The 26,899-nt window shown below is 40.7% G+C and overlaps 1 protein-coding gene across 1 annotated transcript in view; it reads left to right on the top strand.

Annotated features, from left to right (window-relative positions):
• ADAM23 (ADAM metallopeptidase domain 23) overlaps nucleotides 1-26,899 on the top strand; it is a 727,231-nt gene that overhangs the window by 505,332 nt on the left and 195,000 nt on the right. The window contains 1 exon segment of the mRNA XM_033945744.1: nucleotides 15,457-15,556. Within this exon segment, the coding sequence (XP_033801635.1) occupies nucleotides 15,457-15,556 (100 nt within the window).

The raw sequence follows: 26,899 nt of genomic DNA, 5'->3' as shown, positions 1-26,899 counted from the left end.
ATAAAATAATTTTAAAGTGACAGTACAGTTTGTAGAGTCCAAACTGGGTTCCGTGGATAATAATATCCACATGTGAGAATATAAGCCTGCTGTCCTTGGAGAACACTTGCTTGCTTTATCAATAATCAATATATCAAATATATATCAATAAAACATCATTTAGTAAATTCCAGTGGTACAATGAACTGAATTACATGAAAATTTAAGAGCTGCAAATTGCATGCCCTAGATTTATTTTCTAGATTTTTCCATTTTTGTGTGGATAAGTAAACTCTGTTTTGTAATCACAGTGATAGCCAACTGAGATGAGGCTAACTGGTTACCTTCTCTAATCAGTGTTTGATACCAGAAAGTCTGGTGATATGATCCTCAAACTTTGCAGAAGCTTCTTGAATAAACTTACTTAAAGAAATTTAAATTATCTTTCAAGTTTTTTTCTACTCTAGTTATTGCTGCCATTAAATCATAGAAACATAGGCCAAATGACCCATCCAGTCTGCCTATCCACAGCATACAGTCTGCCCATACAGTCTGCCCACCCACAGCATCCACATTCTTATCCCACCCTTTCTTGAATTCAGACACAGTTTTTTGTCTCCACCACCTCTCCTGTGAGTCTATTCCATGCATCTACCACTCTTTCTGTAAAAAGTATTTTCTTAGATTAATCCTGAGCCTATTACTATGCCCTCTCATTCCAGAACTTCTTTTCCCTCTCATTCCAGAACTTGCTTTCAAATGAAAGAGACTCAACTCATGCACATTTATGTCATTTAGGCATTTAAACATCTCTATCATATCTCCCTTCTGCCGCCTTTCTTCCAAAGTATACATGTTGAGATATTTAAGTCTGTCCCCATACACCTTATGATGAAGACCACTGACCATTTTAGTAGCCTTTCTCTGGCCCGATTCTATTTTGTTTATATCTTTATCCTAGGACAAGCAGATGTGAGGGTGACATTATCCACGGAGCCCAGTACGGACAGTATTAAAAGTGAACTGTCACTTTAAGTATTAAGAAACTTTGAGACTGCCTGCACTGCGCATGCGCAAGTGCCTTCCCGCCCAACGTCGACTTGCAGTTCCTCAGTTCTTTATTTTCCAGGGAGCAAAGAAGTGCTTTTTCTGAACTTCGTCCAGTCTGTGTTGCTTTCAGCCCGTAATGTTTTTCTAACCGAATGGCCATTTTTTCGTCACTTTTACTTTACTTTCATTATTTTTAGTTTAAAAACTAATATATATATATATAAAATATAATTTTCTTTTCATCACTTCGTCTTCAGCCTTCTTATTGTTTTCTCTGCATGCTTTTCTATTTCTATTTTCACATAATTTAATTTAATTTTGCTGCTGCAATTTTTCTATCCATGTCAAAACCATTGACTGGTTTTAAAAAGTGCTGTCGGTGCCAGCAGCCTGTCTCAATCACAGTTTCTCTTCTACAAACCATTTTGGCCAGCCAGATGATGTGGCTCTTGGGACACATGGCATCCACAGTCCATGTCAGCCCCTTTGCAAGGCTCCATCTCAGACCAGCTTAGTGGACCCTAACAACTCAACGGTCTCAAGCTCTCGATCCTTTTTCTCAAAAGATTACAATCACCTTACCTCTTTGTCAATCTTTTCAGTGGTAGATGAATCTGACCAATCTTTCCAGGGGTCTACTATTTCACATCTCTCCACATCAGAAAGTGCTCACCACAGAAGCATCCATGTATACTTGAGAAGCATACCTGGATGGTCTTCGTACACAAGGTTGCTGGTCTGCTCAAGAGAAAACACTACATATCAACCTATTAGAGCTGAGAGCAATTCAAAATGCTCTGCAAACCTCTCACAGCATTCTTTCAATCATCGAACAGACAATCAAGTAGCAATGTATTACATCAACAAGCAAGGAGGAATAGACTCTCTCCCTCTCTGTCAAGAAGCCGAGTATATTTGGAAGTGGGCGATTGCTCAAAACATATTTCTCTAGCTGACAAACTCAACAGATTTCTTTGACCGCACGAGTCGACTCTCAAATCCAAAATATTACACAACATTTTTTCACTATGGGGGGGACTCCTCAGATAGATCACAATCACAATTTTAGTGATCTCAATTCTGTTCCAGGCAATATTCTCCTCACTGTCTGGAAACAGATGCCTTTCTTCTGGATTGGACAGACATGTTTCTTTACCCATTTCCACCAATCTCTCTCATTCTCAAAACCTTGGTCAAACTAAAAAAAGTCAGCCACCATGATCCTGATAGCTCCTCAGTAGCCCAGACAACTTTGGTATTCCCTTCTACTTCAACTGAGTGTCAGGGATCCAATTTCCTTACAAATCTTTCCATCTCTATTCACTCAGAGTCAAGGGTCTCTCTTACACCCCAATCTGCAATCTCTACACATCACAGCTTGGTACCTTGGTTTAACTTCAACAGATCCTATTCTCTCTGATGCAGTACAAGCTGTTATAGCTGCTTCCAGAAAACCACCTACTCAGCAGTGTTATCAACAGAAGTGGACATATTTCAATATGTAGTGTACTCTCCACCACCAAGATGCTCCATCTTCTTCTCTATCCTCAGTATTGGATTACCTTCTCTCTTTCCATTTCTGGACTAAAAATCACTTAAGTCAGAGTTCACTTCAGTGCTATTAGTGCTTTTTGCGTTCCTGTCAACAACAAATTTCTGGCCTCTCATCCTCTTGTTTCCAGGTTTATAAAGGGACTTTTCAATTCCAAACCTCCACTCAAGCTGCTTCCAATTGTCTGGGATCTTAATATAGTTCTAGCCACTTTGATGAAACCACCATTTGAAATAATGGCTTCTACTCACTTCAAGTTTCTCACTTGGACAGTGGTCTTCTTGATTTATCTCGCTTTTGCCCGTTGAGTGAGTGAACTCCAAGCATTGGTGTCCGACCCACTGTTCACAGTGTTTCATCATAGGGTGGTTCTCCGCACCCATTCTAAATTCTTTCTGAAAGTGGTCACAGAATTTCATCTCAATAGATCCATTGTGCTACCAGTTTTATTACCAAAGCCTCATGCTCATCCTGGAGAAATAGCTCTTCACACGTTGGACTATAAACACATGGAACGAACTAAGCCACCCAGGACATCACCTCAACTGTTCATCTTATTTGATCCTAACAGATTGGGCAGGCCTGTAAGCAAAAAAACTATTTCCACATGGCTAGTGGCAAGTATTTATTTCTACTATGTTCAGGCTGGGCTGCAGCTCGAGGGTCGTATAACAGCACACAAAGTCCGAACTATGGCAGCATGAAGAGCTTTCTTACGTTCCACTCCCAATGAGGAAATTTGCAAAGCAGCTACTTGGTTCTCAATTTACACATTCACATCTCACTACTGTCTAGAATCCTATTCCAGACGAGATGGTCATTTCAACCAAACAGTATTACAAAATTTATTTTCTTCCTAATTGTCAACTCTCCCTCCATCCCATTTCAATAAGCTAGGGAGTCCCACATGTGAGAATATTTTGCTTGCTTGTCCTAGGATAAAGCATCATTACTTAACGTAACAGGTGTTATCCAGGGACAGCAGGCAGATATTCTCACATCCCTCCCACCTACCCTGGTTAGCTTCATAGCTTGCTTATGGAACTGAGGAACCACAAGCTGACGTCAGACGGGAAGGCACTTGCGCATTTCGCAGTGTGGACAGTTACGAAGTTTCTTAAAACTTAGTGACAGTTCACTTTTAACACTGTCCATACCAGGCTCCGTGGATGACGTCTTTCCCCCCCCCCCCCCACACACACACACATATACACATGTGAGAATATCTGCCTGGTGTCCTTGGATAACATCTGTTATGGTAAGTAACTGTGCTGTATGAAGGTGTGGTCTCCAGAATTGTACACAATATTCTAAATGAGGTCTCACCACAGTCTTAAACAGGGGCATCAGTACTTCCTTTTTCTTACTGGCCATAGCTCTCCCTATGCACCTTAGCATCCTTCTAGTTTTTGCCGTCACCTTTTTGACCTGTTTGGCCACCTTAAGATCATGGATCAAGCTGCGGATATAGTCAGCTCTGTACAAACAGCAACAAATCCATAAACAAAAGCAAAGGCCCTCAAACAAACCACACTTTAATAACAACCAGTAGTAAAACACATGCAAAAAATAATCTGGCGAAGCATCTGACTTGACATGGGCCGTGTTTTGGCTAAAAAGCCTGTCCTTGTGCATGACAAACCAGATAATAAACAGTATTTATAAATGGAAAGCCAGTTTATAAGAAATAATTAAAGATCTGAAGTCTTAGTACTGTAGTCACATAAAAGATCCAAAGTCTTAGTCCTATGATTCCAGAAAAAAAAAAAATCATAGTACTAAGTCTTCGAATCTTTAATTATTTCTTATGATGTGGTATTCCTTTTAGGAATACTGTTTATTATCTGGTTTGTCACTCATAAGGCCTCCTAATGCAGGCTTTTTAGCCGAAACATGGTCTGTGTCGAGTCAATCTAATCTAATCTAATCTAAACCTTAAGTTTATATACCGCATCATCTCCATGAGAATGGAGCTCGACACGGTTTACAAGACACTGCGCCAGATGATTTTCTGTATGTGTTTTACCATTGGTTGCCATTAAAGTGTGGTTTGTTTGAAGACTAGGCACACCCTGCTTCTGTCTTTGGATTTGAACCTTAAGATCATATGATACTATCACTCCCAAGTCCCTCTTCTCTTTTGTGCACAAAGGTTCTTCATCCCCTAAACTGTATTGTTCCCTCGGCTTTTGCAGCCCAAATACATGGCCTTACATTTTAGCTGCCAAATTTCAGACCATTCTTCAAGCTTCGCTAGGTCTTTCTTCATGTTGTTCACACAATCAGGGATGTCTACTAGAGAATGACACGGGGAAAAAATCTGTCCCCGTCACTGCACTGTCCCCGTCCCCGGCCCACCATCCTCTGCACCGCCCCGTCACCGCCGTTCCCTTCACCGCCCCGTCACCGCCATCCCTTTCACCGCCCCGTCACCACCACTGCCATCCCATTCACCGCCCCGTCACCATCCCCATCTAGCACCCATCTTCTTCCCTCCGCTCCCCCATAGTCTGGCATCTGTCTTCTTCCCTTCCAGCGTCTTCTCCCCACTCTGCCTTCCACATTTCCTTTCAGGGTCTGTTCCTCTCTACCCTCTGTTCTATTCCTTTCCACCACCACCCTTCCCTCCCTCCTTTACCATATGTTCCTTTCTACCACCCTTCTTTCATATCTTCTATCAGTCACCCCACCATCACTAGCAGTCTCTCTTCTCCCTTACCATGAGCAAATAGAACTTCTGAAAATTGTATTTCTAGTACGCCTTTTTTTCCAGATGGATAATGACATCAATTTTATAATTCTTACTGTCTGCTCTGATTTCATTCACAATTTGGTTTGTGTTTTGTACCTGAGGATTCCATGAGGCATTTAACCTTTTCCTGTCTCTTCTGTGATTTCAAGTTGATTCCTTCAATAATGGAGTCTCAAGGCAGTAGCAGTTTTCTATTTTGGGCTCTTTTGACATTGTTTAAGGGATTTCTTGTAAGGTGCTGGTCTTCTTTGATGAGGTCACTTCAGAATCTATTTCCAAGGAAGAGAAACTTTTTCCCTTTCACCCCCTCCTTCCTTGTGTGAGCCGGAACACGCGGTCCCCGCAAGCAAGTAATTTTATATCATTTTCATTCTATTCATTCATAGAAATTAAAGTCTAGATAATGCCAGTCACATAACAAAACATGATTTTACAAAAATAATTCCCTGCACAGTCAAGCCTGCAAGGATTACTAGATGTCTTTCAGCAGCTCCCCTCCCTCCCTCCCCCTTACCTTTGTGGCCAAGTCAAAATGATCTACCAACAATAAAATTTTAAAAACACAAAGCACGCTGTACGCAGAGAAAATGTTAATTATCATTTATATTCCGTGGGTTTTCAAAGAGGTCAAGGCAGATGACTTTATGCAATGTCACCTCAGTAACAACTATACAAAAATAGACAAATATTCCCCCTCCCTTTTTACTAAACTGCGATAGCGGTTTTTAGCGCAGGGAGCTGCGCTGAATGCCCCACGCTGCTCTCGACTCTCATAGGCTCCCTGCGCTAAAAACCGCTATTGCGTTTTAGTAAAAGGGGGCCATAGTGCAAAATATAGACAGCAGATATAAATTTTCAAAACGGACACATTTTGATCACTAAGTTGAAAATAAAATCATTTTTCCTACCTTTTTGTCTGGTGATTTCATGAGTCTCTGGTCCTTCTTCTTTCTTCTCCTCCCCCCCCCCTCTTTCTTTCTCTCTCCCCCTGGCTCCTCTCTTTATTTCTGCCTTTATTTCTCTCTCCCCCTGGCCTTCCTCTTTATTTCTCTCTCCCCCTGGCCCTCCTCTTTCTTTCTGCCTTTCTTTCTCTCCCCCTTGACCCCCCCTCTTTATTTCTGCCTTTCTTTCTCTCTCCCTCTGGCCCCCTCTTTATTTCTGCCTTTCTTTCTCTCTTCCCCTGGCCTCCCTCTTTATTTATCTCTCCCCCTGGCCCTCCTCTTTCTTTCTGCCTTTCTTTCTCTCCCTCTTGACCCCCTCTTTATTTCTGCCTTTCTTTTTCTCTCCCCCTGACCCCTCTTTATTTCTGCCTTTCTTTCTCTCTACCCCTGGCCCCCCCTCTTTATTTTTCCTTTCTTTCTCTCTCCCCCTAGCCCCCACAAAGCCATCGTGCCAATTTCTCCACTTCCATGATTCTTTCCCTACCCTCACCTCCAAGCCAGCAGCCGATTTCTCCCTGCTCCTTCCCCGATGTCCTGATGTCCTGAACTTCATCGGGCAGCAGCAGCATTCACAATTCACTGCTGTTGCCCGCTTCAGGCCTTCCTCTCTGTCGGGTCCTGTCTTCATGAAAACAGGAAGTAGGCAGGACCCGGCAGAGAACAAGGCCTGAAGCCGGCAACAGCAGCGAATTGTAAACGCTGCTGCTGCCCGAAGAAGGTAATGGAGCACGAGGCAGACCGCTTCTCCCCCCTCCCAGCCGAACCCCCACTGACCCTCCTATCTCCCCCCCCCCGTGAACCTTTCCGACCCTCCCAGCGAGAGCAGCAAACCTCCTTCGCGGCTTTCTCCTCCCTCTGCGGCGTCACTGATGATGTCATCAGTGATGCGGCAGAGGGAGGAAAAAGCCGACGCTACTGGAGGGAGGTTTGCTGCTTTCGCTGGGAGGGTCGGAAAGGTTCACTTGGGGGGGAGAGATAGGAAGGTCAGCGGGGGTTCGGCTGGGAGGGGGGAGAAGCGGTCTGCCTCGGTGCTCCAAGGCCTGGCGCCATTACCTTTTTTGCCCCTCCCGCCCCCCCCCCACCCCCTTGGTACGCTACTGCTCTCCAGCTCTCCTTAGTTTGCCGGTTTTCTTTTTCGGCGACCGGCACGCTTTCAAAGAGCCGTGCATGCGCAGCTGTTCAAAGTTCAATCTTCTGCTCTGCTGCAACTTCCTGTTTCCGGTTGGATCAGAGCAGAAGATTGAATACTGAGCAGCCGCGCGTGCGCGGCTCTTTTGAAAGCGTTCCGGTCGCCGAAAAAGAAAGCTTGCAAACTAAGGTGAGGTGGAGAGAGGAAGCTGGTTAAATGATCGAGCCGGCGGGTGGGCGGGTGGGGGCTGCGGGGACCGCACGATCCTTTATGCCTCACTGCGGTGACAAGACCATTCACCGCTCCACGGGGCGGTGATGGCCTTGTCCCCGTCCCCGCAGAGGCTGCTAATTTTCATTCCCCGTTTTTGGCGGGTTACCCGCGGCTAAACGCAGTAGCCGCGGATAAACCACCACCATGTCATTCTCTAATGTCTACCCTATTGTAGATTTTGATATTATCCACAAAGAGGCATATCTTACCTGACAGCCCTTCAGTAATATTGCTTACAAAAATGTTAAAAAGAACAGGCCCAAGAACCGAACTGAACCTTGAAGTACACCACTGGTAGCATCCCTTTCCTCATAATCTGTCGCCTTCCACTCAATCAGTTCTTGACCAAGTCTGTCACTTTGGGGACCATACTGAGAGCACCCAGTTTATTTATTAGATGCCTGTGTAGAACATTGTCAAAGGCTTTGCTAAAATCTTAATACACCACATCTAGCCCACTCCCTCTATCCAATTCTCTGGTTATCCAATTAAAGAAATTAAGAAGATCCTGCAGCTGGCTTGCAAGAAATGAAGAAGCTGCTGTTTGTATTACAACTGAATACAAGGGGGTGCTGAACAATTCTCAGCCCATTCAAGAAGAGAATGACGTGGCTATGGTTCAATCAGTGATCTGAAACAATGTCAAAACATAGAATTTCTTTTCTGCAAATTGGCACTTAACAAAATAAGATAACACTTATGGTCTAATGGAAGGGCCTTTCTCCCAGATCTCACAGTTGAGGGTCGTCATCCTCAATGCCTGCACAAATTATACTGTGTGTAGATGGTTCCTTCACTACTTGCATTTAGTATTTGAAATTAAAGGGTTTGTATTAAATAATACTCATTAAATCACATTACCATGCATTGGTATGCAATAATTTACATTATAATATAAGCATATATATGAATAAATCTAACCTTTATTTTGTTGCCTGAAGCTTTAGAGATTGAAGCAATTGCTCAAAGTCACAAGAAGATTTTAACCCTTACTTTTCTGGTTCCTAGCCTACTACTTTAACTGTGAAGACTGCCCACTTTTTCCACAATATTTGATAAAGGACACATTGTACATTTTCTACACATAAGAAAGGTTTTGTTATTGCTAAAATATAGGGCTTAGTATTCCATCAAAGCATACCAAAATTAGAGCATGTTAAGCTGAAAACTTTGTCAATGGGGGTGGTATTGACATTTTAGGAAAGGCAGCCATGCTGTCATCATGGAGCAATTGTCATTTCCTTGCACTATCGGCATGGTCTTGCACCTCTGAAGGTGTGGTTAACTGTATCATACCATTTGTTGCATTAGCAGTTAATCTGCATTAATGACACCCATGTTAAGTGAAAGGTGCACTCTCCAGCCTCCTAATATAAATTTCCAAGTTAGATGTTGAATGCAGAAGTTAGCATGCATAAATAGTTGTTAACTTTAAAAGGGCAATTCTATAACGTGATATTTACAATTAGGTGCTGGGAGAGTGCATGGTAGAAGCTTATGCTGCAGTATATAGGAAAGCAGGTGCCTGCTTTTCTTATATAGAATATTAGGATAACTAAGTATATACTGTAAGTGTGTAAGTGCTTAAGTGTAAGCAATTATGCCAGCTGTAGAGCAGATGTAAATATTAGTGCCCAAGTGCTGCAAATAATTACAGTATTCTTTAAGTTACTTATGTAGGTTTCAGCCATGTTCATGCTCCACCTAAGTTCTCCTATATACATCCCCCTTGGAAATACTTGCTATGAAAGTTAAGTCGGTTTTTATAAACAGCGCAGGCTGGATTTTGATAGTTACGCACAAATGTGCACACATATAGATATAAATGCTATTATCCTATTTACATGCATACCCCCAAATTCTATATATGATATTTAAAGTTGCCTGACAAACATTGGGCACACTTCCAAGATGCACCTACAAATAAATTGGATAATAACTCTAAACATCAGTAATTGAGCGCTAACAACAAATTATTTATGTTAATTAGCACTCATTACATTTTGTGCATGCATCTGGATATGCACTATTCTATAAGGCATGGCATCTAATTCTCGTTTTGCATATCGCAAAAGGCGGCATAACTATGGATGTATCGGGGGCATTCAGAAAAGTTGTACAAAGGATTACAGAATACTGCCTAATCGCACCTAACTTGCGTGCCAGCATTTATATCAGGTTTCAGCTGGCATAAGTCCAGCTTGGGATCCCTCCTGCCAGTAATTGCAGGGCAGGGGGGTGCGTCTTCGGCAGAAGGGCTTCAGATCCCCCCTGCCGGGCATCATGGCAGTTCAGGGGGTGTCGGCAGGAGAGATTGGGCATCTCTCCTGCCTGGGAGGATAGCAGAGATTGCGGCAGGAGAGATTATGCATCTCTCCTGCTGCAATCGTTGCGGTGAGGGGGGGCGGGGTGGACAGGTTGCCTGGGCTGCTGAGCTGATCGTGGCAGCCGCCCCTATTCGGAACTTATACCTATTTTGACTTGGTCTAAGTCAAAACGTATAAGTTCCATCTGGCAACCTGTCAAACCTTTTTGGTTATGGATGCCAGACGACTAAGGTCGGCCCACCTCCCGCCCTATCCACTCCTCCAAAAATGCCCCTTTACGCTGTAGGCGTACAGAGGCAGGGTAAAGGCCTAAGCTGGTTTTAGCTATATACCCTTCACCCAAAGGTTGATCACGGTATTTTTTCACAGTCTTGATGTCTTACTACCCAAAATATAGTTTTAACAGCTAAGAACTGCTTCAGCAGGGGCTGCCCCCAGTTCATGGTTGATCTGTACTCTTCAAAACAAAAAAATCAACTGTTTTTTTTCCCAGACTTCTCTTAATGACTGTTACCCCTTGCTCAGCTCTGCTCTGATGGGGATCTCTCCTACACTTTCCAATGGCAAACAGCAACACAAAAATCAAACCATTTATGCAGTGCTTCCTTCAGCACAAAATAATGTGTTTCAAAATAAAAGTCTGGACTGGAGTTCATTAATTCTTGTGCAATATTATCTTGCTTCAATACCTTTCGACAGCAGTAACTAGGCCACCTGATATCTACTTTAGTTTCTGGTGCTGGCATGCAAGCTAAGTCCCAGCCTATCTGCCCCTTCCTCCAGCTGGATAGCCTCGCCAGTGTAGCAAACAAGGCTACATGTAGCATTTCCTGGTATTTAGCTCCAACAACCCTCAACATAACATGAAGATTACCATTTCTGAACCCCCTACATAAGCTTAGGACTTAATAGGGTACACAGTGCTGGGTAGTAGCTAGTTACTGTAATGCTATTTACTGTATTAGTTACATTTTTAGGCAACTATTTATGTTACTAGTTACTTTTTGATTAAGATTGACAAAATTAAGTAACTAGTTACTTTATTTTAGCAACTACTAACAAAATTTACAAGCTACTTTTGTTACTGTTTACATAGCATGCTAAACAATTGACGACAAATTTGTGCTATTTTACTCATTAAGCCTCCAATTCAACTTCTTTCTCTTGCCTCACCACAGTGCATTACAATAACTACCCCTGTACCAGCTATACATGGTGACCACCAGCCAAACAGGCTCTACTGAACTGAAAGGATTGCTTCATAAAGAGCTGTACTAATTTGCAAACTCATTTGCATGTACTGTTAGTAATTAAAAGGGTCTCTGAAGTGGCTAAGAGGCCCTAAACCAGGAGTGCCCACACTTTTTGGACTTGCGAGCTACTTTTAAAATGACCAAGTTAAAATGATCAACCATCAATAAAATTTTAAAAAACACAAAGCACACTGTACGCTGAGAAAATGTTAATTATCATTCCTATTCCGGGGTTTTTTCAAAGAGGTCAAGGCAGATGACTCTATGCACTGTCACCTCAGTAACAACCATACAAAAATAGACAAATATAACCCCCCTCCCTTTTTACTAAACCACAAAGCAGTTTTTAGTGCAGGGAGCTGCTCTCAACGCTCATAGGCTCGCTGTGCTAAAAACCGCTATTGCGGTTTAGTAAAAGGGGACCATAGGGCAAAATATAGACAGCAGATATAAATTCAGACACATTTTGATCACTAAATTTAAAATAAAATCATTTTTCCTACCTTTGTTGTCTGGTGATTTCATGAGTCTCTGGTTACACTTTCTTCTTCTGACTGTGCTTCCAATCTTTCTTCCCTTCTTTCAGCCTGTATGCTTCCTCTCCTCCAGACCTCATTCCCTCCCCCAACTTTTTCTTCCTCTCTCCCTACCCTTTCTTTCTCCCTGCCTCCCTTTCTTTTTTTCTCTCTTCATGCCCCCTTTCTTTTTTTCTGTCTCCCTGCCTGCCCCCTTTCTTTCTTTCTCCCTGCCCTCCCCCAAGCCACTGCCGCCGCCATCGGGGAACAGGTCCCAAAGCCGCCCCTGCCGCCCCAAGCTCTCCCTGCGTCGGTCTGACCAGCATTCCTCTCCCTGATGTTCCGGCCCAGCCAGGCAGCAATTGGCTGGCCCGAACTTCCTCTCCGACGGCAGAATTGATGTGGGGACATAACATAAGAACATAAGCAATGCCTCCACTGGGTCAGACCTGAGGTCCATCGTGCCCAGCAGTCTGCTCATGCGGCGGCCCAACAGGTCCAGGATCTGTGCAGTAATCCTCTATCTATACCCCTCTATCCCCTTTTCCAGCAGGAAATTGTTCAATCCTTTCTTGAACCCTAGTACCGTACTCTGCCCTATTATGCCCTCTGGAAGCGCATTCCAGGTGTCCACCACATGTTGGGTAAAGAAGAACTTCCTAGCATTCGTTTTGAATCTGTCCCCTTTCAACTTTTCAGAATGCCCTCGTGTTCTTTTATTATTCGAAAGTTTGAAGAATCTGTCCCTCTCTACTGTCTCTATGTCCTTCATGATCTTGTAAGTCTCTATCATATCCCCTCTAAGTCTCCTCTTCTCCAGGGAAAAGAGACCAAGTTTCTCCAATCTCTCAGCGTATGAAGGGTTTTCCATCCCTTTTATCAAACGTGTCGCTCTCCTCTGAACCCTCTTGAGTAACGCCATGTCTTTCTTAAGGTACGACGACCAGTATTGGACGCAGTACTCCAGATGCGGACGCACCATCACCCGATACAACAGCAGGATAACTTCTTTCGTTCTGGTAGTAATACCCTTTTTGATTAAACCTAGCATTCTGTTCGCTCTCTTAGCGACCGCTGTGCACTGTGCCGTCAGCTTCATTGTCATGTCCACCATTACCCCCAAGTCCCTTTCTTGGGTACTCTCATTCAATAACATCCCTCCCATCGTATAGTTGTACCTCGGGTTTCTGCTTCCCACATGTAATACTTTACATTTCTCAACGTTGAACTTCATCTGCCATCTCGTTGCCCATTTGTTCAAGTCCCTTTGTAATTCTTTGCAGTCCTCTTTAGTCCAAGCTCCACTAAATAGTTTGGTGTCGTCCACAAATTTTATTATCTCACACTTCGTCCCTGTTTCTAGATCATTTATGAATATATTAAATAGCAGCGGCCCGAGCACCGAGCCCTGCGGGACACTACTCGTGAGGAAGGTTGATCGGCCCAGTAGATCGCCAAGGCAAAGTGAGTCTATCACGGAGCCCAGGATGGGCTCCGCGATCGACTAATTTTGCCTTGGCGATCTAACGGTTGATCGCGATCGACCTATTGGGCACCCCTACCCTAAACATTGGAGAGAGAACCCTAGAAGGGGAAGGGATCCCCCCTTATCCAAAAGAAAGCCTCCAAGAAGGACTACTGTGGACATAAGATATTCTCACCCTGATATAAAAAGGAGGCAGTGACAAAGATCTGTGGACTGGAAAAGCACCTTGTCAGAGTCCTGGGAAACTAGAGTTACCATACACTGGATCGAGATAAGCCCATTGCAATGAAAGTCTGCAGCATTGGCATATTCATGTTTTGAAGATGACACAGTTTCGACCTGATTGCATCCATACTCGAGAAGATCCACTTCAAATTTTGTATCGCTGACAAAAGTTCTCTGCACAGTTACTAACAACAGATCAAACTTTGTTAAGTCATTCTCAGAGTCAGAAACAATGATCATAGAATCAACACAAGTTGTGCCATCACAATTCGACTATGGAGAGGTGACTTTCACAAACACTGTGGACATCCTAGACAACCAGACAGATGCAAAAACAACAGAGTATGCCATCATTGTAGTACCCACACAATGAACTTAATTGCTGTGTCTGATTCAGAAGGGGTAAATGAATATGCAAATTACAACAAGTTAAATTATAGAACCTTGGTAAAATGTAGTGCTTTCTGGAACAAGTGCAGTAAAAGTCCACAGGCAGCTGAAATAGTGTATGGAACTTCAGAAACTACACTTGCAGTACCAAATGTTACAAGATGGAACTCATTCTATTATGCTGTTGGGCAAAGTGTATTCTATTGTGGAGAAGTCTGAAACTATACTCAATGACATATGTGAGAAGCTTTCCCTAACACCTTTCCACTCAAATGAAATTGTTTTAATGGCAGAGTATATTAAGGTGATGAAATCGATTGCTATAGCACTGGACACACTTCAGGCTGAAGAGCAGTGTTTCATGAGAGTTCTGACAATGATTTCTTCCCTGCTTGCACATTTTACCTGCATCAGGCCTTCGCTCAAATTTGCCAATACTTTGGCCCACTTGAAGCTAAGGATGATTTGATAGTAGCAAGTGTTTCATATCCACAATTCAAGCTGCGCTGGATCCAGTCAGATGCTGCCAGAGCTGATGCGAACAATGCAGGCTCAGGCTGATACTGCAAACACAACTCCTAATACAGCACAACTTCCAGTGAAGACACCAGCTTCTTTTGCTTCTGTGAATCAAATAATGGGGACAACGCTGTGTAGTCAGAACTAGACCTCATCTTGAATCATGCTGCATGTGATATATCCAGTCTCCAGTGCTAACCAACTATGAAAGAAGTGTTTATTCAGAAGAATACGAGCCTTCCATCAAGTTGAGTGACTCTTCTTACACCACACAGTAACAGTTTAATTGATGAGCATTTTGAAATGCTTTTAATGCTCAGATCCAATAAGAAACTCATTTGAAAATAAAGTACTCATTGTTGTAATGTCCATATAGTTAATATAGTTACAGTTAATAAGCAAATTAACTATTAACTACCTAGTTAACTTTTTTAATAACTATTTACATTTTGTGAAGAGTAACTGAAATCAGTAACTAGTTACCTTTTATCCCATGTAATTAGTAACAGCAACTAGTTACTTTTTTACAGTAACTAGCAGAGCACTGAGGGTATAGTATTGCTCAGCCCCCTGGTGGCACTGATGACACATAAAATGTCACAGCTCATAATCTAAGTTATACTTTTACTTCAAAGGCATGGTAAAGTGAGGTTTCTGCCTAGTTAAACCCTACATAACTGCTTGGTACTTAATTGGATACTCCCTAACCAACTAGGTTCAGTCCAGGAGCAGAACTTGGGTGGAATCAGTGCATAGCCAGTTAGCAGTGATATTCAGTCTCTTAACCAGCTAAGTGCAAAAAGAACAGCAAAAAAGCTGATCTAACTTTATGCACCGAGTTAACTGGGCACCAGTCTGAATATCATCTGGTGCTCAGTTAACATCCAGGTCAACACACATACCAGGATATTCAATGGTGAGAGCTATGTATCACCCTGCATTAATCATTTGGAGTTACTGTAGCCCACAGCTGTAAGTAGTTTACAATTCACTTTCTGCGCAAGCTGAATATTACTCCCTGTATTTTAGTGAATCTTAAATTAATTTCTATTATTTGTCATTTAGGGTATATCATCCAAGAAAATTCTCAAAATGTAGCATTGCAGAATATAAAGAATTTTTAAACAGAGGAGGCGGCTTCTGTCTTTTCAGTAAGCCAACAAAGGTAAGATAGTTCAGCAGTATTACTACTGGACTGTATCATCTAGCCATTATAAAAAAAACTAAGCTGTAAAACATTCTATGTAAGCCAATATGCCAGTAAGCTTCCATTCAAACTAAAATCATGTTCAATAATGTGTAAAAATTATTTTAAAATGTTTTCACTTAAACTCTGTCATGTGTAGTGTAAACTGAAGAATAGGTGGTAGCAAATTATACACATTTGCTTAAACCAATTTTGTTGGAAATGTTTTTGTAATCTTATGTTTCTTTCCTAATCTTTGGTCCCAGATCCAGACCTCAAAGGTAGTAAGGTGTAGAATATTAAGAACAGCCAGGTGTGATTTGGGAAAGGTTTATTATATAGAAATAGGCTTATTACAAATATATAGTGCACAGAGCATAGATGTAATACTGACATTTCCCTCACTTTTTTCTTTATGTATATAGAAATAGGCTTATTAAAAATATACAGTGAATAGAGCATAGATTGATTACAGAATAGTTCCAGTGTGTGTCTGAATGAATGCCCTGCCTGAAAGAATGTGGCGAGGTCAAAATATGTATGTTTCGGTGGGTGTAGAGACAAAAAGGGAAAAGAAGAGCAGGAAGGGGTTGAAGCCAGTTTATCTTTATAGACATAAATTTTTTGTTCCAGCACCTTTTGTTCCACCATTTGCTTTTTGTTTTGATCTGATGGCTCACATCCAAGTGTAGGGATGGAGGTCTGATAAGTTCTGATCCAGGGCATCAGAACACAGGCAAGGTCAGCACACAGGCAGTTCTGAACCAGTCCAGCACACTGATCTAGGCCCTGTGTGCGGATCTAGGCCTTGTATGAGGATCTGAGCCCATGTGAAAGAATTATGAGCCCCTGTGAAAGAATTATGAATTATTCCCATTCCCTCTCCCTTCTTGCCATGCAGCCATTCTAAGTGAAGGAAAATGCTAAAATCTTATCACAAGAACCTTGTCACATATTAACCTGACACAAGTTTACCCTTATCCCTTATTCCTTATATGGGCAACAATCAGACTTTGCCTGAACAGGCCCTGAGGTAAGGCTAATCAAGAGAGCTTAAGGAGCACGCATTATAACCTTTGGACTGTCACATGCTTATCTTATTTGAACAGTCCTTATTAGGAAAGGACATCAGCTGACAGGCCTTGAGGACGTGCAAAGCCTCAGGTTCTGTCCATGTGTTAATCAGGCCCTTGTCTAAGTGCTGAGTTGGAGGGTGATCACGAGGTAAAAGCACAAGGTAAAGGTAAAGCATGAGGTAAAAGCATGTACCTTTCTTTGTATCCACCAATGTAAAAGCATGTACCTTTGTACCCACAATCATGAGATGTGTAAACGAGGAAGTTACTATGATGTCATTAACTTAGAAGCATAATAAAAAGGGACTCGGCGCTAGCCCCTGGCAGCGCCTCCTTCCCGACTCCAAGACTGCATGTGTGTGTTTCCTGTGTGGCATTCCTACAAGTGGCGCCTGAATAGGGACCTTCGCTGACCCTTGCCCTGCTTGCTCCATCTGACGATTAGACTTGGTTCACCTCATCCTCCGGGATCCCTTTGAGTAAGTATGGGAAATTCCCTGTCAGATTTACAGCGTGCTCATGTGAAAGAATTGATGTATGTTCTGAGACATACAGATAGAGAGGCCTCTGATTCACAGTTAAACTGTTTAGTACAAGAGATGGGAGAGCACTGCTCCCAGTATTCAGAAAAGGGATTATTAACATTAGAAGATTGGCTTAGAGTCGGGAAAGTTTTGTATGCTGAGCCTATGGCCTCGGCAGCCATATTAATGTTATGGCCTCAGTGTGAGCGTGCCTTGGAAATGGTAGGGACAGAAGCGCATTCAAAGGTGGCAACGGTTTCATTAACTGTTCCCCCACCTGACTATTCAAGTCAGAACACATATCCAAAAATCATACCTCCAGCACAGGTATCCCCAGCTCCTTTACAGGAAAAAAAGACAGAAACATTAGCGCAACCTTTAAGCGCGTTTCAAGCAATGATAAAAAAAGGCCAGAGAGGAAGGGAAATTATCAGCAGAGGACATGAAAGATTTAATTCAAGCCTAACCAGTCACATATGCCCAAGATCCTAATGGTCCAGGACAGATAGTACTTATCAACCATTGTCCTTTGCAATGTTGCGAGAAATCCGTAAATCTATTTCAGAGACAGGTTTAAAACCAGGACACTTCAAACAAAACTTCAAGGCAAATAGTACTAAGCTACCCATATGGAACAGAGGACGACCCCCTAATACTGGCAAGCACAAAGCCAACTGTGTCAAGTTAAAAATCTGAAATAGCTCACAGTGCAGGCATAGATTTATATATTCAAGCAGAACAAGAATTGACAAAAAGCACCAAGGATTTAGAAGCTGCTTCTGAGTGTGAGGGGGCAGCCTGCCTGCCTGAGTTGGTTTTTTTGTGTGTGTTACTGATAAGATGGGTCTGAGGAGAAATTAGCGAAGGAGGAATTGGTCAAAAGCTATAGAGAGAGAATGGGGATTTTAACCTCTTATCTTTATAACCTCTTGTTTGTACATTTTGAGTCTTAGTTCAGAAAATAACAACAATAAATTATATTTTTGTAAATTAGTTGAAATACTGGTGACTAAGATGTGGGGTGCTAATTATCCCTCATAAATTGGAGTCTCTGTTAAATTTCTAGATTCTCTCTGACACTGTGGCTAGGGTAATTTTCTTCCCCAAACTACCTGACCTTTGCACCTCTTATCAAGTTTGTTGACAGACTATAGCCCAGGTCCTTTGTTTGCTGCTCTTCAGTACTGATGACTTTGAAGTTATCTAGGTTTGTCCAAAATTAGATATAAAGGATGTGTCCTTCTATAGCATTTGCTCACTCTGGGTAAGCCAATCATTAACTGGATGGCAGGGCTCGCTCAGAGGTTAATTTAAATTTTTCTGACAGGTAATCTCTTTAAAATAGGAGCCTTCTACGGTGATATTAATGTCTACATATTAATCAACTTGCAATCTAAGTTTATTACAGAAAAAGTGGGTAAGTGATTACGTCACTGAATGAATTGTGCCCCAATATGGAATGCCTTCCAAGTTAATTGCAATTACGGTAAGCTATTTCTGAGTCATGTTATTACAAGAATTAATCAAATATAAATAGCATACACAACTTCAGGTGGCTATTACATAAATATCAGTTTGGTAGAAATAGGAACTTCTTCCTTATTTCAACTAGCGACCTGTTCAGATCGTTATTATTAGGCCCTCAGCGTCACCACTCAGAACTCAAACATCTCATTGTTCTGAGCTTTATGTGGCAAATTGTCACCAGGTCTAATTTTGCTAATTTTTCTAATTTTTCATTTTTTCAAGAGCTTTAAATATTTCAATTCTTATAACTTTCTGTATTTTATAATATAAATGAATTTTTATTTCACTTAGCTTTTATATAGTTGTCTCTATTTAGAGCTGTCATTTAGCAAGCAGGGTGAGATAGCCGACATGTTTCGCGGGAACCGCTTTATCAAGGCTCCACCCCTAAAAGAGAGATTAAGAAACTTGTAGCAAACTCTTGCAGAAAAGACTGGGATATCTAACATTTAAAATATACCAGACTTGCTTAAAATAACCCTCTCTCTTACCTCTAATACTATCGACCTCCTCGAATGCTTTACAGAGGAGCCGACAGCATTCTTCCTTTTTAATAGATCGGGCCGGTACTGAAGCCAAGCCCACTTGATGACGTGGAAGCCTGACGACAGAGGGCGGCCCTTACAGTATGAACCAACTTTATACATAAGACTTTTTTAGGACTTTTTTAGGATCCCTCTCACTAATTGTATGGATTAAACCAAAGATGTCCATTCCAGTTCTAAATTTAATCCGTGTGGAATAACTGTATTCAACACATAAATCCATCGCTGTTCCTTATAGTTTAAACATTCATCTATATTTAACCGTCCCTCCCTCCCAACATTAATCTGGTCTATCACTCTCCATTTAAGCTGACTCACTTCATGCCCCAAGGTTACACAATGTTCCACCATAGGAGCTTGCATTGTTTTTGTTTTTATCCGTGACTTATGCTCATTAAGACGGATATGAACGGGCCTTGAAGTACGGCCCACATATATTAAATTGCAAGGACACATTACTGTTAGTATTTGCCGAAGACGTTATAATACGCTGTGTTTGGGGGTCTATCCAAGTCTCTCCCTCAATGGTGTTAACACACCATTGGCAATGGCCACATTTTTCGTGTTTACCCGTAATTCTAGGTTTCCTCAAGCCAGTCTTTTGGGCTATTAAAACCTGGCTTATAGTTTTTGCTTTTCTAAATGAAAACATCGGAACCTCACTAAAAACCTCATGAAGCTGAAGAATATGCCAGTGTTTTTTAATTTGAATAATCAGTTCCTTGACTGCTTCAGAATATGGTAACACACATATTAATTTTTCAAATTTCTCCCTCTCTATTTTTTCTTCCAGCAAAAGATCTCTATTTGCATATTTTGCCCTTACAAAGGCTCTATGGATTGACTTCTCTGGATAACCTCGTTCCCTAAATCTATTTTTTAATTTATCAGCCGCTTCTTTAAATATTTCCATTTCTGATGACATCCTTCTTACTCTCAGAAACTGACTCACTGGGAGGTTAAACTTTAAATTATAAGGATGATAACTTAAAAAATGTAAGAGAGTATTCCTTGCCACGGGTTTCCTATATAACCTGGTGTCCATTTTTAAATCTTTTTTACTAATAGTCATATCCAAGAATTCAATCGTAGTTCTATTGTAAGTAGGGGTAAATTGAAGATGGGGGTCCCTGGTGTTAATCCATTTCATAAAATCTAAAAGCTAAAATCTAAGTTTCTTTAAACATAACATCTTGTGGAAAAGGTTTCTGGATGATATTTTCTTCCTATGGTCAGGGACAGAGAAACAGCTTTTAGATTTTATGAAATGGATTAACACCAGGGACCCCCATCTTCAATTTACCCCTACTTACAATAGAACTACGATTGAATTCTTGGATATGACTATTAGTAAAAAAGATTTAAAAATGGACACCAGGCTATATAGGAAACCTGTGGCAAGGAATACTCTTTTACATTTTTTAAGTTATCATCCTTATAATTTAAAGTTTAACCTCCCAGTGAGTCAGTTTCTGAGAGTAAGAAGGGTGTCATCAGAAATGGAAATATTTAAAGAAGCGGCTGATAAATTAAAAAATAGATTTAGGGAACGAGGTTATCCGGAGAAGTCAATCCATAGAGCCTTTGTAAGGGCAAAATATGCAAATAGAGATCTTTTGCTGGAAGAAAAAATAGAGAGGGAGAAATTTGAAAAATTAATATGTGTGTTACCATATTCTGAAGCAGCCAAGGAACTGATTATTCAAATTAAAAAACACTGGCATATTCTTCAGCTTCATGAGGTTTTTAGTGAGGTTCCGATGTTTTCATTTAGAAAAGCAAAAACTATAAGCCAGGTTTTAATAGCCCAAAAGACTGGCTTGAGGAAACCTAGAATTACGGGTAAACACGAAAAATGTGGCCATTGCCAATGGTGTGTTAACACCATTGAGGGAGAGACTTGGATAGACCCCCAAACACAGCGTATTATAATGTCTTCGGCAAATACTAACTGCCAGACAGCGGGGGTTGTATACATAGTAATGTGTCCTTGCAATTTAATATATGTGGGCCATACTTCAAGGCCCGTTCATATCCGTCTTAATGAGCATAAGTCACGGATAAAAACAAAAACAATGCAAGCTCCTATGGTGGAACATTGTGTAACCTTGGGGCATGAAGTGAGTCAGCTTAAATGGAGAGTGATAGACCAGATTAATGTTGGGAGGGAGGGACGGTTAAATATAGATGAATGTTTAAACTATAAGGAACAGCGATGGATTTATGTGTTGAATACAGTTATTCCACATGGGTTAAATTTAGAACTGGAATGGACATCTTTGGTTTAATCCATACAATTAGTGAGAGGGATCCTAAAAAAGTCCTAAAAAAGTCTTATGTATAAAGTTGGTTCATACTGTAAGGGCCGCCCTCTGTCGTCAGGCTTCCACGTCATCAAGTGGGTTTGGCTTCAGTACCGGCCCGATCTATTAAAAAGGAAGAATGCTGTCGGCTTCTCTGTAAAGCATTCGAGGAGGTCGATAGTATTAGAGGTAAGAGAGAGGGTTATTTTAAGCAAGTCTGGTATATTTTAAATGTTAGATATCCCAGTCTTTTCTGCAAGAGTTTGCTACAAGTTTCTTAATCTATCTTTTAGGGGTGGAGCCTTGATAAAGCGGTTCCCGCGAAACATGTCGGCTATCTCACCCTGCTTGCTAAATGACAGCTCTAAATAGAGACAACTATATAAAAGCTAAGTGAAATAAAAATTCATTTATATTATAAAATACAGAAAGTTATAAGAATTGAAATATTTAAAGCTCTTAAAAAAATGAAAAATTAGAAAAATTAGACCCGGTGACGATTTGCCACGTAAAGCTCAGAACAATGAGATGTTTGAGTTCTGAGTGGTGACGCTGAGGGCCTAATAATAACGATCTGAACAGGTCGCTAGTTGAAATAAGGAAGAAGTTCCTATTACAAGAATTAATAGCATCCTCATTGAGTGGGCAAAAATTAAAATTTGGACATTAATTGTACTTTGGTAATCAGATGGAAGAACGAATTACTGATTCATAAATAAAATACTGGTTTCGTATAAACGTTATGCTATTGGAGTCTTGACTATCAGACAATATATCCTGCCAGTCCATCTCAATCTCTGGGGAAGGGATTTGTTATCTCAATTCAATACTGTGCTGCAGAGGCAATCATTAACCCAGCCAAAGTTAGAAGCTTTACATCATCCAAATCCTAATATAATTCCGATAAATTGGGAGGTTTTGGTCATAGATGATATCGTAATAGCAGCACCAAAGATACAAACTGAATGGATTTCTGAATTGGCCACACCTTTAAAACATTATGGATTGTGCATTGCATCTGAAAAAGTTCAGAAGCGGTATCCTTATATTTATTTGGGTCACAAATTACTGCAGTCATATGCAGCTCCTATCATTATTACTTTAAAACTTAATTAAGGCAAACAACCTTCAAATTTGATCTATATAATATCAGACATTCAAAAAGTGATAGCGATTATTAACCAGCATTTATTAACACAATGGGTTGATAGGATTCAGGATAATATAGCGCTTTCCTTATTAATCCTTCTGCAGAAACGCCAACCTATTACGGTTTTAGGCCAGCTAACCCCAGATAATCGTTTACATATAGTGGAATGGATCTATTTACCACATACGCCCCCTCAGAATAGCAGTTCTCCTCAATACATGTATAGTTCACTGATTTGTAAGGCACGAAATAGAGCATTAAACATTATGGGATTGGATTTGATGTCTATCACTGTTCCATTTCACAAGAGCAATGGGAATTTCTTTTTAAATATAATGAGGAATTGCAAATTGCATTAACAAATTACATTGGTCATATTTGTCATCATTATCCTTAAGATAAATGCTTAATTCTAGTGGCAGCAGGCGTTTTGGATTTTCATTCTGCACTAAGCTTAACACCTATTGTTCAATCTTGCCCACAAATGCTCACAGCTGCCTTCGGCTGCTGAGTATGGGATAAACCCCAGGGGACTTGCAGTAAATCACGTGTGGCACATGGATGTCACAATATCCCCCTTTCGGGAAATGGAAATATCTGCACGTTACTATTGACATCTATTCTGGTTATCTCTGGGTAACATCACAAACAGGAGAAACAACGAATCAAGTAATTAATCATATGTTACAATGCATTGCAGTTATGGGAAAGCTGAAAACGTTACAAAACAGACAATGGTGCTACATATTCTTCCAATGTTTTTTCTGAGTTTTGCTTACAGTGGGATATACAATTAATTCACGGTTTGCCTTATAATTCTACAGGACAAGCCATTGTGAAATGTACCAACCGTACATTAAAATCTTATCTATTAAATCAGAAACCAGTGAAATATGCTGTTTCTAATTTGAGACAGTTTAAAATGTCTTTGTTCACTATTTTGTTCACTATTAACCATTTGAACTATGTTTCAGAGTACTGTCTCCTAATCCTGTCTGGCATACACCTGCTCCCTTACTACCCTGGGGAAGGGGTTATGCCGCTGTCTCAACTCCTACAGGTCCAGTTTGGGTACCAAGCAGACACGTCTGGCCTGCACGAAAAGAAACTACAGAAGAAAAGCAAGCAGCTACAGACACCAGTGAAAAAACTACATAAAAAGTGTCCTGGCACCAGCATTTACAGCATCCCATTCCTGAATTCTTATAGAGACCACAAATTCTCCTACCACAGCAAGACGACCGGAAAAGAAAGCGTTATTCTAAGACTGATCCTGTAACTTGGGCACACATTAAAAGCTTCTATTCTCGGAAAAGAAAGCATTATTCTAAGACTGATCCTGTGATTTGGAGATACATTAAAAGCTTGAGTAACCAAGCCATTCTCACCTTGAAAAAGACTGATAATTTTCACGTTAGGTGTGCAACTGTTGTGCTTTTTCTTTTTTTAATTTAACAAACCTGTCCTATGGTTTAATACCTTTCTGCCAAAAAATACACCCACACCATGCAAGCTATTTATAGTAGCACTGCAGATCTTCAGAATCTAATAGGCCCATTATGATATTTTGTTAGCTGTTGTATTTTCTTTATTATCGTTTTATGCATTGTTCTCGGAAAATAACGATTTGTTTATCCCATAGTTTTATGTACTGTAACACCTGTCGCAGGTAATAGGCCTATCCCACATGTGGCAGTGATTTACATTTTTGATTATTTGCTGTCACATCACAAGTTCTTTTACCGATTTAAATTTAATTTGAGAACTTGGCCCTTGCACCATACTCTAAGAAGACAAAATCTGTCTTGTGTGTATTCATTGCTTGTATCACCTTCACATGAGTTAACTGTACATATTATGCATATATTTGGGCTTTTTAGGGTTTGCACTGGGCATTTCTTCTTCATATTATTGCCTTTAATTCTAGGTTACTATGCCTGGCACTTCTGGGTATTGAGAAAGTACTCTTGAGGTTCTCTTATTTTAGGGACATTTAGGGATTTTTGGATATGCATCACATATCTACTAGGGAACATTAATTAATGCCAGACCTCTCCGTCTGGCTTAGGAAGATATAGGGACTCACTATTTTGATTATAGCATATGCACCTTATTAGTAATTATTGAATATGTGATAGATATGCATGTGACATTACATTACATTGTATTAGTGATTTCTATTCTGCCAATACCTTGCGGTTCAAGGCGGATTACATAAAAGTTTTCAGAGATTACATAAAAGTTTACATAAAAGTTTACAGGAATAGCATAAGAGATGTCATAAGAGTAACATAAGAATTGCCAAAGAGTTGTCGAGATCTTAAGGTGATAAGATCTAGATCAACTGCTTTCTTCCACTACTTATGAGGAGTTTTTAGACATTTTCTGAATTCAACTGTTCCTAAAGTATCTAGACAACTGACCCACTCATCTTTTTTCTCATCCATAGTGATTTCTCTGTCCTATTAATCTCTTTCTCCTCAACAACGCATTTCCGGTCCTATTAACTCTCCTCTTCCCCCCTCTTAAATTCAATCAATTTGTACCTCGCTTAATCTATTGTAAACCACATAGAACTTAACGGTATTGCAGTATATAAACTGTTATTATTATTATAAGTGTTGGGTAATAAGAATTACCAAAGAGTTGTCGAGATCTTAAGGTGGAAAGTGTTGGGTAAATGGAGGCATTTTAGCATTAGTTGGGTAGTTAGAAGCATATTAGAGTATATTAAGGGTGTAGAGTGGGTAGGTGGGGTTTAGGTAGGAACTGGTCATATTAGATAGGTTTTATATATTTTTTTGAAGAGTAGGGTTTTAGTATCTTTCTTGAAGGTTTTGTAGTCTGTGGTCGATGACAACAGAATGGTGATTTGTCTGTCCGGTTTAGCTGCTTTGGTGGCTATTAGATTGTCATATAATTTTTTTCGTTTGACATTTTTGGATGGTGGGTGTGTGAAAAGTGTGTGGGTTCTCTTGTGCCTGGATGAGGAGGATTGAGTTAGTCGGTTATTCCAGTAGGTTGGGCTTTCTCCGTTAATGGCTTTGAATTGTAGGCAGTATAATTTGAAGTGTACTCTTGCTTGTATTGGGAGCCAGTGAGAGTCACGGTATGCTTCTGTGACATGTTTGGGGCCCCCGACTGTGTGTGAGAATGTATTTGATTAGGTGTGTGAATTGTGGATGTGTCGTTATATTTGAAATGTGCATATCAAAATAACACATTACTACCAACACATTAGATTTTGAAGCTTCCATAAGCACTACATGGAAATGATTAAGTTAGTGCCAAGGGGAATAAGAAAGATTTCCCTACTAACCAATTTTATGACTGAAGCTGAAATATCATGTACCAGGTTTACATCACGGGGAAACATAGCCAGAACATTACCCTGGGATGCCATTTATATCCCCATTGTAGCAACTCCTAAAAATCTGTCATGTGCTAGGGTAAGAATTGTACTAGTACTTGCATTATCAGTGGACTAGCTTTATGGAACTGTTCACATTTTGTAAATATTTCCTATATTAATGCTCACCTTGTCCTGCCTGCAGGTTGGTTTTGGACCTGTGGCTCGTGAACATGGAATTATATTTCTGCTAATTTAACACACCATACCCAATGCTGCTTAAGTAGATTGTTCCCAACATTGGTACACAAACAGCAATTGATTAATCCCAGAATTGCTAGAGCAAGACACTGTCTCTATACCTTCTGATAATTATGCTTTAACTGATCAGTGTGATAGTAATGTTAACTTGCTCTCAAAAGCTGCACTTATCTCTTTGACAGTCTCTTTATTTGGTATACCTGGGTTAGCATTTAGAATTAATAAACCTTTACCCTGATTAGCTTGTGCATTAGAAAAAAAAAAAAAACATCGATCATACCTTACACAGCACTTAGCTTGTTAAATCAAAAACTCAATAACTCACCAGAGTGCTGGAATGCTTTATGGGCATGGCTCCCATCTGGCCAGTGGATTCAGGTTATTCTGCAATATCTCCTCATTGGAATAGGTCTCTTGATTACCCTCTGTTTCGTGCAATGCCTGCCTTCCTTGTTTACCTTGCTCATAAGTCCATTTTCTGGCCACTATTGCAAATTATCCTGAGCAGATTTGCCCTACCTCCGTAAAGCCCTTAAAATAGTAAAATAAGGGGAAATGTAGGGATGGAGGTCTGATAAGTTCTGATC

The sequence above is a fragment of the Geotrypetes seraphini genome, chromosome 5, assembly GCF_902459505.1.
Source record: "Geotrypetes seraphini chromosome 5, aGeoSer1.1, whole genome shotgun sequence".
In the NCBI taxonomy this organism is placed as follows: domain Eukaryota; kingdom Metazoa; phylum Chordata; class Amphibia; order Gymnophiona; family Dermophiidae; genus Geotrypetes; species Geotrypetes seraphini.
This window is presented reverse-complemented; position numbering and strand designations above follow the sequence as displayed.